The sequence below is a fragment of the Stomoxys calcitrans genome, chromosome 4 (assembly GCF_963082655.1).
Source record: "Stomoxys calcitrans chromosome 4, idStoCalc2.1, whole genome shotgun sequence".
NCBI lineage: Eukaryota > Metazoa > Arthropoda > Insecta > Diptera > Muscidae > Stomoxys > Stomoxys calcitrans.
The window spans coordinates 87,510,172-87,525,274 of NC_081555.1; the positions used below are offsets into that span (position 1 = coordinate 87,510,172).

General features: G+C 42.7%; 1 protein-coding gene across 2 annotated transcripts in view; it reads right to left on the reverse strand.

Moving 5' to 3' along the window:
• Window positions 1-15,103, reverse strand: part of LOC106089674 (ATP-binding cassette sub-family A member 13) — a 107,054-nt gene that overhangs the window by 18,439 nt on the left and 73,512 nt on the right. For both annotated transcript variants that reach the window (XM_059366796.1, XM_059366797.1), the window contains exons 8-18: window positions 12,838-12,977; window positions 11,630-12,762; window positions 11,450-11,570; window positions 7,491-7,681; window positions 7,090-7,424; window positions 6,846-7,029; window positions 3,175-3,473; window positions 2,785-2,957; window positions 1,737-2,713; window positions 1,493-1,673; window positions 1,326-1,438 (exon numbers count right to left, since the gene is read on the reverse strand). In XM_059366796.1, the coding sequence (XP_059222779.1) occupies window positions 1,326-1,438; window positions 1,493-1,673; window positions 1,737-2,713; window positions 2,785-2,957; window positions 3,175-3,473; window positions 6,846-7,029; window positions 7,090-7,424; window positions 7,491-7,681; window positions 11,450-11,570; window positions 11,630-12,762; window positions 12,838-12,977 (3,847 nt within the window). The remainder of the gene's footprint in view (window positions 1-1,325; window positions 1,439-1,492; window positions 1,674-1,736; window positions 2,714-2,784; window positions 2,958-3,174; window positions 3,474-6,845; window positions 7,030-7,089; window positions 7,425-7,490; window positions 7,682-11,449; window positions 11,571-11,629; window positions 12,763-12,837; window positions 12,978-15,103) is intronic.

The window sequence follows — 15,103 nt, forward strand, 5'->3', positions numbered from 1 at the left end:
TTCTCATCCGATTGGACTGAAATATTACCCAATGACTTCTACTATGGTCTTCAATATTCAATTCACTTATGGTGCGAATCGGACTATAACTCGATATATCTCCAATAGCATAACAATTATTTTCCATTATTCTTTGTTTGCCTTAAAAGAGATACCGCGCAAAGAACTCGACAAATGCGGTCCATGGTGGAGGGTATTTAAGATTCGATCCTGCCGAACTTAGCACGCTCTTACTTGTTTAAACATCATATCATCATTAGTATCCTTGAATGGTGTAAAGTCTCTGGAGCGAAAATATCAGCCAAAAAGTCATCAATATTTCACATTTCCAGAAAACAGAGGTGTAATCCGGTTGACCTCACAGCCCACCACATGATATTTCCTGTTGTTAATAACTTTAAGATTTTAGGCATCGAAAAAAAACTACCGTTAGAAGGAGCAAAGTTGCAAAAAGGATGGGGTTATATTTATTTTGTCATTCCATTTGCAACACATCGAAATATCCATTTCCGACCCTATAAAGTATATATATTCTTGATCAGCGAAAAATCTAAGACGATCTAGACATGTCCGTCCGTCTGTCCGTCCGGACAGCTGAAATTTTGCACAGATTCTTTCTTTGTCCATAATCAGGTTAAGTTCGAAGATGGGCTATATCGGACTATATCTTCATATAGCCCCCATATAGACCGATCCGCCAATTTAGGGTCTTAGGCCCATAAAAGCCACATTTCTTATCCGATTTCGCTGAAATTTGGGACAGTGAGTTGTGTTAGGCCCTTCGACATCCTTCGTCAATTTGGCCCAGATTTGGATATAGCTGCCATATAGACCGACCCTCCGATTTAGTGTCTCAGGCCTATAAAAGTCACATTTATTATCCGATTTTAATGAAATTCGGGACAGTGAATTCGACATCCGTGTCGTATATAGTTCAGACCGGTATATTTTTAGATATAGCTACTATACTTATTAGTATTTGGTCCAAATCGGAACATATATTGATATAACTGATATGGGACATAAGGTATGAAATTTTCACCGAATTTTGATGAAAGGTGGTTTACATATATACCCGAGGTGGTGGGTATCCAAAGTTCGGCCCGGCCGAACTTAACGCCTTTTTACTTTTTACTTTACACCAATTACCGCCCATACAGGTTCACAAGGACTTCTTGAGTCCCTAGAAATCATATTGATTTTGGTTTCTTCAAAATACTCCACATGTAAACTGAGTTTAATTGAGTAAACTTTTAACAGAAATCATATCGGTGGTTATCCAAAATTCATACCAACCCAACACACATTTTCCAGGATTTACTTACCCAAAGAATAAGGCCAACACAATGACTCCCCACAACTGTTGTAGGTCTGTGAAGACAGGCATATCAAAGGCCAATATTACAGAGCAACATACGAATATACCAATTATAAGAATCTAAAAAAATATATAATTATAGAAAATACTTTTCTTTAAATATGCAAAACCTACTAAAAAGTCCCATATAAAGGCAACTCCCCAATAGGTGGCGGCATCGACCCCACACAAACGCTGTTGCAGTTTTTCTCCCTTTACGCGTTCATTGACCAAATAGACGGAGGCAACTGCCACCACCATGGAAAAGGCTATAAGCAGAATAAAAGCCAGACAAGAATCACCAGCTTGGCGTAATCTTTAAAGAAAAAAAATGATTTTTTTTTTTATTGAGAAAAAATTTGTTGAAACCTAAACTCACATGGATGTGGTACTCAATTCCAAAAAGCCCAGCTCCCAAGGTTCATTGTACGATGTGATCTTAAAGTTGGTATTATTCGTCTCCACTTGCATCAAATATGAGTTCATGTCATTCAACCAGGCCACCATGGCATGGTAGCCCTTATTGTTATACCAAACCATGGACTTGGATTCGTTGAAGGTATATCCGCCATAGCGTTTCTCTTGATACTCATTGAGTGACTTCAATATCCAATAGAACGATTTTTCAGTATTGGGAAATTCTTTACAAGTCAAATCTGCCCCCGCAGCACAATCCTGTTTCATATTGCTATAAACATCCTGGGTAAAGGCCAATGATTTTTCCATACTCAGCATTTGTGTAGTCTTGGGATACAACTGTCGCGACAACTTTATGGTCTTATCGAAATCATCCTCCAAACGTTGAGCCACAAACCACATGGCACAAATTTCAAAGAGAGCCGGCAATACAATGACACACAACAGCATGCGATAGTTGCGACTGAAGTGTACCAAACGTTTCCAAAAGAGTTGACGCATAGCGGTACATCTATGCAAATTCTTTTCGCTGACCATATCCCAGCCCAATTCTCGTTTGAGTTTGGCATTTTTCAACAAATCATTGCCCATAACATGACCATTAGTAGTACCATTGGCAGCATGTTTGTCGAGATTTTTGAATACTTGCTCCAAATTCTCGGATTCAATACCCAAATCTTTAATACGACCTTCGCCTTGTAACTCTTGTAGATAACTCAAGTATTCGGAGGAATTATAATTTGGTTGGTCATACGAAATTCTTAGACTTAAGTCGGTGGAAGAAGTCTTATCCAATTGCCTGTAATTGGTTAAAAGTTTATTGGCCTTGTCCACAATCATATTCGAGGTTTGCGAATCGCAGCTATTCATGCTAACCTCATAGAATGAGGTACAATGATTTTTCAAAGTTTCCGGATTATGTTTGGCAATAATTTTACCCTGTAATTGAAAAAAATAGGGGAGTAGTAAGGTTTCTAAAATTTCTTGTTGGTGAGGTTCACTCAACTTACATTCTTCATTATCACAATGACATCGCTCAGATATTCGGCTTCGTCCAAGAAATGGGTGGCAAAAATGACGGCTCTTCCTTTGCGCAGGCGCTCAATCAAATCCCAAATGTCTTTGCGAGCCTTATTATCAACACCATTACAAGGTTCATCGAGGATAACAACGTTGGGAGAGGCTGAAAATTGGAAGAATTGATTATACAGGAGGTACATCGAAAAGAGCAGCCATGTAAGGATACTTGGCACAAGAGGTTACGTCGTTTTTTTATTATCATTGAAATCAGATAAAAACTAGGTATAAAATCAAATCGGTAGGTCTATCTTTATCAAGGCTTAATCGATTAGGGGACCTATTTTAACCTTACTGGACACATATGTAGCGGAGATACCTACCTATAAACGATATAGCCACACACAATCTTCGCTTGTATCCTCCAGATAATTGGCTGGCTTGATAGTTTTCATGTTTTCCGAAATTCAAATCCTTAAGAGTCTTTTGCACCTCTGACTCATAGTTGCGCTTTAATTTGATCTTGGCGTAGAGTTCCAAATGTTCACGAGCTGTAAGATTTGGTATTAAGATATTATCCTGAGAGCATACGCCAACTTTATCGTACTCTTTGCCACTGGACATGGCCTGAGACAAAATAACTCTACCCGTTGACTGCACCACCTGACCAGTTAACATTTTGCTGTCGAAAAAGAAAAAATATTACAAAAGCATAAGAAAAAATTAAATTAAAAACAAATAAAAAGGCATTTAGTTCAGACAGGTCGTACATTGGATACCCACCACCTGAAGAATTTACACCTTTTCGTCAAAATCCGGTGAAAAACTTAAATTACATGAACCCACAAACGTATCGGTATAGGGTCCGATTTGGACCAAACCCGGTACGGACGTCGAGAGGTCTAATACAATTATCTAATCAAAACGGCAAACCAAAATATTGATCTATATAGCCATATTTTGGAGGAGTATGTAAGGATCTAATACAACTCATTATACTAAATTTCAGCGAAATCGGTTGATAAATGAGCACTTTTATGGCCTTAAGAACTTCGAAAGTATGGTAAATTTTGCAGCTCTATTGAAATATGGTCCGATCTGGGCCATATTCAACAAGGATGTCAAAGAGCCTAGAACAGGTCACGGTGCCATATTTCAGCGAAAACGGGTAATAAACGCTGCTTTTATGGGCCCAAGACCTCGGGAGATATATACCGACAGCTATATCCACAAACAGTCCAATCTTAACCATACTAAGTACGAATGTTAAGAGACCTAACACAACTCATTGTGCCAAATTTCCGGTAAATCAGATTATGGATGCGCATGGGACTTTAATGCGCATGACACTTCATGACATTCTCCCCTAGGTAACGACCAGCGTGGCATAGCTTTGGCAGAGCAGATTGAAGGCTCCACGTTTCGCATGGTGAATGAGGATGCCCCCACTAGGATTACGAGGAGATGCAGCAGCTCGCCAAACATTTTCATTGCATCTCCTGTCTCCTGACAAGCCGTCATCTCTTTGGGGTCAGACCACCTCCCCATAATTCTCACCATCGACAGACCACCGGACTTCATAACCTCTGAGCGCCGGACGTGTATCAAACAGAAGAAGGCCGATTGGGCTGGCTTCAGAGAGTATACCAATCACCGCTTCAGTGAACTGCCACCCCCTCATATGTGCTAGTTGCCGAGAGGAAAGTCGGCGACAACATTAACGCAGCAGCCGGTCGAATACCCCAGAGGAATTTGTGGCTGGGACACTTGGAGGCAAGCTGTGGTCTACTGTTAAGTTACTCTCGAACCCCGGTAGACGAGATGATAGGACCTCAGTCACTTTTGCCAAAGTAACCGTGACTGATCCGAAGAGATGCGCCAGGTAGTTCAACCGTCAATGCATCCCGAGAGAGACAGGGCAAGGAGGAGAGCCAGTCGCCTTAGCCGTGGTCTCCAAGCCAATGGACAGCTATCACAATTTACCGTGGGCGAAGTTAAGAATGTCATCCGTGGCGCCTAATCATCCGAGGCGTTGGGCCCCGACGGAATCTCTACATTGATGTTGAAGAATCTGGATTTACCTGGAATTGAGTACCATACTTCTGTTCTCAACCTGTCTTTGAACACTCTTTTAGTTCCCGATGTCTGGAAAATGGGCAGAGTGATCCCGCTACTGAAGCCTGAAAAGGACCCAAGTTTGGGGGAGTCGTACAGACCGATCTCCTTTCTCTCATCAGTAGCAAAGACGCTTGAGGCATTATTCCTCCCGAGCCTGATGGGAGAATTTCCATTCGCCGAGCATCAACACGGATTTCGAAGACTGCATAGTACAACAACTGTTTTGCATGCCATCGCCGTACACATTTGCCGTGGCTTCAATCAGCCCAGGCCATGTGATAAGACGGTCCTAGTGGAACTGGACCTATCGAAGACATTCGACACGGTCAGCCATGCCAAATTATTTGAGGACATCGCCAACACGTCCCTCCAGCCAGGGCTGAAACCCAGGGTCGCGAATTATCTGTGTGGTCGCCAGTTATTTTGTGGAATTTACGGATAAGAAGTCAAACCACCATAGAGTCAAACAGGGAGTTCCCCAAGGTGGGGTGATATCTCCGGCACTGTTTAACCTCTACCTATCCTCCATTCCACCCCTACCAGACGGTATGATACGATCTCTAGTATCATATGCGTACGATCATGGCATCAGGCCCACCCAATGTTGACATCTGCGATAGGTTGAAAGTCTCCCTCAACGAACTTGCCTCATATTTCGTTGCAAGCACAATGAAGATATCTGCCACAAAATCTTCAACCATATTGTTGACTACAAATACGCGTGAGGTGAATTCTGAGCTGACTGTGATGGTCGATGGAAAATGATTCCGAACATCAAGTGTCCCAAAATATTTGGCTTCACATTTGACAGCTCTTACAAATTCTCCCCACATGCCACAGCAATTTGCGATAGAATGAACAGTAGAAACAAGGTCATCAAGTCACTTGCTGGCAGCATTTGGGGAGCAGACAAAGAAACCTTGTTGACCACGTACAAAGCAATTGGCCAGTCTGTGGTAAGTTATGCAGCGCCAGTGTGGTCTTTGTGGTTCTGTCAGAATGCCGCCCTCCGAACTGCGTCGGGCTGTCTCTTCAGTTTTCATGTGGACCACCTCCATCAGGAGACAAAGATCCTACTAGTGCGAAGCCATAACTACATGCTGTCTAAGCAATACCTTTTGGGCTGTTATCGCAGAGACCATCCAAATCATCATCTTGTGGATAGATATCCACCGCCCAGAAGCCTTAAGGTAGATCTATATGATCTAGAGCGAGAGGTTCTTCGCTACAAGAGAGAACCTCTAGATCAAGCGGCATATCTAGCAAGTCTAGACAACATTCATGCAAACATGGTAGCAAATGCGGTAAATGGCTCCCGGGTGAATGTAGTCCTTAGAGAACGACTGCCTCCCATTGCACCTGAAGAAATTGGCCTCCCCCGGCAAACCAGAGTAGTTCTGGCTCAAATACGTTCCCGCAGATGCAGCCGCCTCAACTCCTACAGAACAAGGATTGATGACGACGTGCAAGATGTATGTCCCTATTGTAACCAGGGACCACACGATACACGTCACCTGTTTCACTGTTCAGCCAGACCCACTCGACTCAGACCCAGATCCCTGTGGACGCACCCCATCTTAGTCGCAGAGTTCCTGGGTCTTGACACTCAACAGAATCAAGCAGGCACAACAAACTGCTACAACAAAAACTCACTGTTGCAAATTTCAGCGAAATCGGATAATAAATGTGGCTATAATTGGCCTAAGACCTTAAATCGGCAGATCGTTCCATATGGGGCTATATCAAGATGTAATCAGATATAGCCCATCTTCGAACTTAATCTGCCTATGGACAAAAAAAAAGAATATGTGCAAAGTTTCAGCTTAATATCTCTATTTTTAAAGACTGTAGCGTGATTTGAACAGAGGCACGGACGGACGAAAATTAATATTTCAAACTCCTCGATGGAGGGTATAAAAAAAACTAATCTACTTACATTATAGTACTTTTACCAGCGCCATTGCGACCCAATAGGCAGGTGACCTTATCCCTTGGAAATGATAGCGAGATATCTGTTACCGCATATTTAGTCTCATTATAAACTTTGGTGACATTGGTAAGAGTGGCACCCACACTGGTATCCAATTCCTCTCGTTGGACTTCCACAAATCGGTTGTCGTCTGAAAAAGTGAAGCCCCATATTAAAGGGATTAACTTTTCGATATTCCCCACAAACTCACCATCCTTGAATCGTTGATGAATATATCCTATGACTGCATAAATAATCGTATCCAATATAATCATAAAGAATGCAAAACCATATTCGCCTCTTAAACCTTCACGGAATGCAGCTTCAAAACTTAAACCAACTTCTTGCAATTCCATGCGCATAATGTGACTCCAACCATGAGCATAGGCCGTAGTAAATGACAAATTGATAAGAAAATTTTGCAAGGAATTCAGTTTGGAATCAAATATCAAGACAATTATGTACGGACAGAAGGTAATGAAGAATAAGACAGTGGTGGCAACCGCTCCAATGGTAGCGGTTACGAAAAATGTGGAACACATGTAGCTGAAATGAAAAAAAAAAACACATTAGAAATGCATTTAAACTCAAAGTGAGAGATGAAGAACATACCAAAATGATATAAGACATGCTCCAAAGGCGCACAAATAAATCATTGTGAATACCCATTTAGTGTAGACAATCATACCTCCAGTATATAGAACAATGGATACCATTATGAAGATAACCAACAACTCTAAAAATGTAACCAAACACCAAGAGGTCATTTCGGAACAGGACTTAAGACCCATGGCGCGCATGATCTGAAAATGCAATGAAAGAAACACTTTTATCATTTTATTTTAATTACAGAATATAAACAGCCGCACATACTCTGGGAAGAGCAACGAAGTAAAGTTATTTTATTTTAAGGTAAATGAGTTTTCCAGGTTCCGCAGACTACTCTCTGAGTATCCTTAAGCCCTTACATTACTTTACTTGGCTATGACAGAACATTTGGCCCATTAGCTGATGCATACGCCTCATCAACGTGTCGCCTCCGGTCTTAAATAGTTCAGAGGGCAACCCGTTGGGTCCTGCTGCTTTCTTGTTCTTCAGTTGGGTCACAGCAAATTGGACCTCATTCTGACTAGGAGGTAAACAATCTATACCATTATCAGGGATTGGTTCTACGGTATCCTTTTCGCTGCCATCGACGGACACTAGCAGTTGGGTAAAATGTTCTTTCCATATCCTCAGCTTGCTATCTATGTCAGTTGCCAGATAATCCTACTTTGTCTCTGCAGAAGGATGTGCCTCTACTAAAGCCATCGGTTTGATTCTTTGGTAGAATTTCCGGTCTTCATTCTGACTCCTGTACATTTCAATTTGCTCACACTCAAGTCTTTCCATTTCCTTTTTCTTTGTGCGGAGTAGACGTTTCTCCTCTCTGCTTTTCTTCTGATAACTCTCCTTCATCTGGTGCTTTGCTACTAATTACAGGGTTGCTCTGAATGCCAGATTCTTGGCTTCAGTAGCACCTCGGCACTCTTGGTCGTACCATGGGTTCTTTGGGGGAGGCTTCTTGTACGGATTTCGCGGCATTTTTCATGGAGTGGGCACTAAATTGCCACTGCGCCGTTTTATCATCGGGACAGAGAGGACTTCCATCAAGCAGTTGGGTCAGGAAGTATGTCGTTGCCATCTTTTGTGTTTGCAGCTTTTCAACGTCCAGCTTCCGTGCAGTGTCAGGTCGTACGTTTCTCGCCACACTAAGTGGGTGCGAACCTTTGCTGCAACAAGGTAATGATCGGAATCAATGTTCGCCCCTCGGATCGATTATATATCCAACACGCTGGTTGAATGCGTTCCATTTATCACAACATGATGTATTTGGTTTTTCTGGTTTTGATCTGGTGACAGCCATGTGGCCGTGCGAATCCTTCAATGTTGGAATCTGATGCTACTAACTGCCATGTTCTTTGACGCGGCGAAGTCTATTTAGCCTCAATCCATTATCTGAAGTTTTCTTCGTGTGGCCTAAATTGTTCGGCTGTTGGGCCAAAAATATGTAACATCCTATTTTCGCTTTAAAAACTCCCAGATAGATTGTAATATCATGAGCGGGACAGCGGTCATATTCCCTTTCCAGGCGCTCGCAGAAAATATCCTTTGTCTGATCGTCCTTGTCTTCCGTCGTGGCATGGGCGCAAATTAGGATGATGTTGAAGTATTGGGCCTTTATGCGGATTGAGGCTAGCCTCCCATTCACCGAAGTAAACCTGAAGACAAGGTGTTTCATTCTCCGACTAACCACTTTCCACAGCCAAATTCATGCCTCGTCTCACGTCAGATATAGTATAGGGCATCACCACCTGGTGTTGTTGTGGAGCCCTTCCCGAGCCATCGCACTTCCTGTATGGCAGTAATGTCTGTCTTGTACTTCTCCAATGCATCCGCCAGAGTGCGGACATTCCCGGTGCAGATACGCAAATCATGGTCATTAAAACGTTTGCCGGGGCCGTCAACATGGGGGATCCGTTTTTTTCTTCTTTGAGTTTTCAAGGTAATTCCTTCAGGTTTTCCGGGAGCTGGGTTGGGGCATCGGATTAGTCCCCAACCTATCTTTCTATCATTCTATAGGTGAACTCGTTGCACATTTTAGTTCGCTACATTTAACGATGGTAAAGGTAGCTACCGAGGTGACACCACGGGGAGGTTAGTGTTCACATTTGAGAAGAAGAAAGACCAAGATAAGCCTGGATTTTGACAGTTCAAAACCAATCAGAACGGTTGCTTGGTTTTCAACATCTCCAAGTCACCCCATCCTAAACCCCTAGGGGGCATTTCATGAGAAGACGGAACTTGGAGAAGACGGAACCGAGACCATCGCGATACTGTACCCCGCGCTGGATAATCGAGAAGGTACCGAGTACCTCGGCGGTGCTGATATCTTGCACCTATAAGTTGGACCTAATACTGATGGAGTCAGTTATCTAGCGCTCCTCAAACTTTGGACACTCTTCTGCTCTGATGGAATGTGGAACGCGGCTTGGCGGCATGCTATGTAGCCGGGAAGTCCTTCCTTGTTGACGGGTTGCACGTCGTTTTCCTGAGTGGAAATCTGTGTTCTTTCCGACCTTGCGGGACCTTCTTTATACACGAATGGGTATAAATATGATCGGGACATCAGGACAGAAGTTTTCATAGAAATCCTTGAAATCAGGGAATTATGAAGGCTTCTGGACGGGTGTAGCGTCTTTCAGGTGGAGCTGCTTACACTGTTACATTGTCACGATATACATGGACAGTCTAGCTGTGCTTTTGGATCTGGCCCAATAAGCAATCCATTAATGGCCAGGTCGTGGTTGTCCCACCATTGAAGTTTGTGACTGCTAAGAAGATGTAAAAACCTTCTCCGAACTTAAATGGATTGCTGATTGGCGCAGATGGTGCTACGGAATCAGTGAGCCCTGCTCTGTGCAAAGTTCTTAAAGGGGGGGATGCCTTCTATAATGACTGCGAGTATGAAGCGTGGGATGATGTTGAGGGCAATAGGGTAGCGCAGGCCTTGTGACAGAGTGTTTCAGAATCTTTAGTCTGCTTGATTCTGTTGAGTGTCAAGACCCAGGAACTCTGCGACTAAGATGGAGTGCGTCCACAGGGATCTGGGTCTGAGTCGAGTGGGTCTGGCCGGGCAGTTAAACAGGTGACGTGTATCGAGCGGTCCCTGAGTCCTGACTGGTCATTGCAACGTCAAGTTCTTGAGGCACAGGACGCAAAGAGAGGCATACTATTGCAGGGAAGAAGAACCAGGATTTGCATTTGAGACGGTCGAGCACTGTGCCGCAATTGCGAAATGAATACAAAGGAGAGTTGTTGAACGCCTCTTTCGGTGCCTAAATTCCATTCAGGCACTCAGTCCTCTTGTCATTCTGGAGCTTTGTGAAGGCCGGAATTGTCCCAGTTCCTTAGTGGAATGTTCATTGCCAAATTTGCATTGAAATTGCCTGATTTGTGTTTTTTTAACTATTATTAAGTACGATCAAATCTCGGGTATATGGCCAAATTAGGGGTCCCTAAAAACCCTTAACCCTTTAAGGGATTTGCTTAACTAACCTAATCCCAACGTAGAATTTCCCAGCCCTAGATTAGCTGTGTACTGTGACTTAAAACTTTTTATTTTCAAGTATTTTGCCTGTTAGGGCGATGATAATTTTATTTCATAATTTTTCGCTTGTTTCTCTTTTGAGACCAGCTTAATGATCCGCGATTTTTGCAAGGGGAAAGGAAATCCAGAGATCACAACAAACCAACCACTATGGGATGCGTTTCGTCTTAGGTGAGAAGACGATATTAGGTATAAGAGCTTCATACATCGGTATGTCGTACTTATATCGAATATACCGCGAAATCGTGTCTTCGATGTAAGCACGACACTAACACAAGTTTCTAGTGATAGACTTATTTTCTACACGACTACATAGCTTCCATGGTATACATCCATGATGTTGCATTTATTTTCCATTGCAAAAATCTCTGATCATTAAGCTCATCTCAAAAGAGAAGCAAACGATTTGTTTTATACTTACCATAGAATTCTTTGATTCCCTCATCCATATAAGATGGCGAACACTCGATGCTATTTCAGCCACTAGGCCAATAAAGAAAGCCAATTGTATAGCCTGGGCCAAATAAATGCCCGTTTTAAAGCTAAAAAAAAAAAAACATAAATCATGCTATTGCGATTCTCTATAGCATGCTGTACTTACTCATCCTTTGTATAAGCTGGATAGGGGAACTGTTTGGTAAAGTATTTTAATTTGTCAATTTCGAATTTGTATGTTTCCTCAACTTGACTGCTAAAACTGCTGAAAAGATCTGCAAATCCTTGACGTTTTTGTCTCTTCAATATCTCGCCGTTTTCTAAATTATCTAGAAGTTCGTCGGATAATTGGGGCAATAATGTTGTTATAATTTCATTATCTATAGATTCAGTAGTTGCTTCTAGAGGTAAGTCAGTGGTTGCTTCCTCATCTAATTCCGGCATATTTGTGGTCTCATCATCACTGGGTGTCATGGGAGTAGTTTCGGTTACCGACACCAGGGGTTTTTTCGTTACATTACCCACATCTATGCCAATGCCCGATACAACTGATGATATGAGAGTTTGGTTTTTGGGTTTAGTTGAACCCAAAACAGCCGTAGTACTATTTGAGTTGGTGGACCATTCATCATCATCATCTTCGTCGTCTTCTTCATCGTCCCCAGTCTCAATGTGTACCGTAAAAAGAGGACCTGGGGGCTTGGGTGTGGTTGGGGGCTCCAACAGACCCTGCTCTCGCAGTTTCTCTTTCTTATGCCTAATAATACCCAAATCTAAGGAATGTTTTATCTGCACAAAACCTCGATGATATTTCAAATCCAACAGCATTGAACCTGATGGACCCGGGAACCAGAAACGATTTTTATTCTCTATTGTAGGCTGTGTATTCTGTGTATCCATGTGCAGTTTATAGGCCACATTATCACTCTGAGTGTCATTGAAATAGATGGCCGCATAGAACATTCTCTTATGATTCATTTCGAAAGCTTGACGGCGCAATTCCTCCTCACTATCAAATGCCAGGAAACGATCAGCTGAGAAACATTCCAAAAGTTTTCTTATAGTAACCACAACATCCTCTATCACGGGATCTGTGCGTATGCGTTCAATTACAGCCTCCATTTGATCCAAATCTATTTCATCGCCAATGACGCTACGTACAAAAGGTGTTTTAGCCAACTCAATCAAAGCATTAAAGCCATTTTGGAAATCACCCGGAGTTTTCAGCTTAAGGAGAATCTGTTCAAAGGCTACGGATAGCTGTTTCAGACGATTGATCTCCTGAAATGTTGTATTTGACTGCAAAGGCGAATGGAAGAAGAACAAATATTCAGAGCTTAGAATTTTGACGAGTCAACCCTTTTTCGGACTTACCAATGCCATAATCGAATTAGTATCAGCATTATTAGGAGCAAATAATATTTTTCCTTGTATAATGGGCTTCACAGATTCCCAAGTGATTTTGCCATAGTTCGATCTGGTCACATCCAAGTATAATTTTTTACAGTATGGTGCTGACAAAAAAAAACGAAAATCGGATTAAAATCTGCAAATATTTGTGATAAAAAATCTATTTAATGGAAGATTTTTTAGCTATTATCTTTTTGGCAAAACTGGTTTAAATAGCCGACGAACGTTTCGTGTTTTGTTTCACTGTCAAACATCTTCATTTTGATCTATAATTTAACCACGAATCGTCTTTCAAACGAACAACGCTTGCTAATTATTGAATTTTATTATCAAAATGCGTGGTCTGCTAAGAAAGTTCATCGCGCGATTCTTCCATTGATCGACGAAACTCATTTTTGGCTCAATGGGCACGTAAATAAGCAAAATTGTCGGTTTTGGAATGAAGATCAGCTAAAGCATTGCAAGAGCTACCAATGCATCTAGAAAAAGTCATAGTTTGGTGCGGTTTACGGGTTGGTGGCATCATTGGACCATACTTCTTCAAAGATGATGCGAATCGTAACGTAACTGTGAATGGTGAGCGCTACCGTGAGATGATATCCAACTTTTTTCGCCCAAAATGCAAGGGCTTGACTTGCATGACTTGTAGTTTCAACAAGACGGTGCCACATGCCTCACAGCACGTGTAACAATGGACTTATTGAAAGGCGAGTTCGGTGAACATTTAATTTCACGTTTGGTACCGGTCAATTGGCCACCTAGATCGTGCGATTTAACGATTTTAGATTTCCTTTGTGGTCTATGTTAAAGCTCATGTCAATATAGAAATGCCCTCTTAAACTCTTTACTTCTAAGAGGTAAGGAGCCGAACCAGCTATGCAGAAGGGCTGAAGGGTCTTGCAGATGACACACGACTGGGCTAGACCTAGGGGTCTCAATGTTAACCCAGAGAAGACTGAAATCTGCTTGTTCACGAGGAAGACGAAGGTGGGCAAATTTGACTCACCACGTTTCTTCAATAGAATAATTTCGATATCCGACAAGGTAAAATACTTAGGTGTGATCTTGGACAGGAAACTGAATTGGAAGTGTCAGATGTTGGGCACTATGTAGCTCTAAATGGGGCCTGAAACCGAGGATAATCCACTGGCACTGTCGTGACAAAGGCGGAGCGATAAGGACCACTCACACTAGGGCACTGACTATTCTAGATATCTGAACCATAGCCATACAGATTAAGTGCGAAGCAGCCACTGCGCCTATGAGACTAAAGGCGATGGAAGAATGGATTGAGGATAGGAGCAGGTCATACCATCGCGGTATAATCGAGGCGACGATAGAAAACCTGGAAGGAAAGGTAGAGGTTTCCGATCGGCTCCCTGAGATGAGAATTGAGGTCGAGTGCGTGGCACTGCTTCCAGCGGCACAGTCTTGGACTGACGGAACCATAGTGGGCCTGGGGGTCTACAATGAGAACCCAGGGACTGAGATCTGTTTTAGACTGTTTTAGAGCGATCACGGAATGCGTGAGGTGAAATGGTGTTAACGACGTCGACTATGAACATTATTGCGGACAGTAAAATTGCCGTAATGGCAATAACAACCAGGACGGTAAGAACACGAACAGTCTTGAAATGATAGAAGGTAAAAAACGCCTTATTTGAGGATGGCATGGTCCGCCTTTTTTGGTTGCCGAGCCATGGCGGAGTAACAGGGAATGAGAAAGCCGATGATTTGGCAGTGAAGGCCAGAAAACTGCCATCAATAAACTTGGTTAACCCGAAGCCACTCGGGTCGACGCAGTCTGAGTTAAGGGCGCGGGCGACGAATGCGTATGTAACCCTGTGGAACAGCGAAATGGTCGGTAGGATGGCGAAAATCCGATGGGGATATTCAGATCGTAAAAAGACGAGGCTATTACTGAAAGGAAGTTAGAAGGAGGTCATTATAGCTTCGGAATCATAACGGGACACATAGGACTACGAGCTCATGCAAATCGGTGCGGCAAGTGATAGCATGAGTTGGGCATGCGGGAAAGATGATGAGACATTGGAGTATTTCCTATGTCCGGCTTTCGCATTTATTATCCGATTTCGCCAGAATTCGGGACAGTGAGTTGCGTTAGGCCCTTGCACACTCGTCTTCAGTTTGGCTCAGATCGGTCCAGATTTGGATATAACCGCTATATAGACCGATCTCTTGATTTAAGGTTTTTGCCCCATAAAAGGCG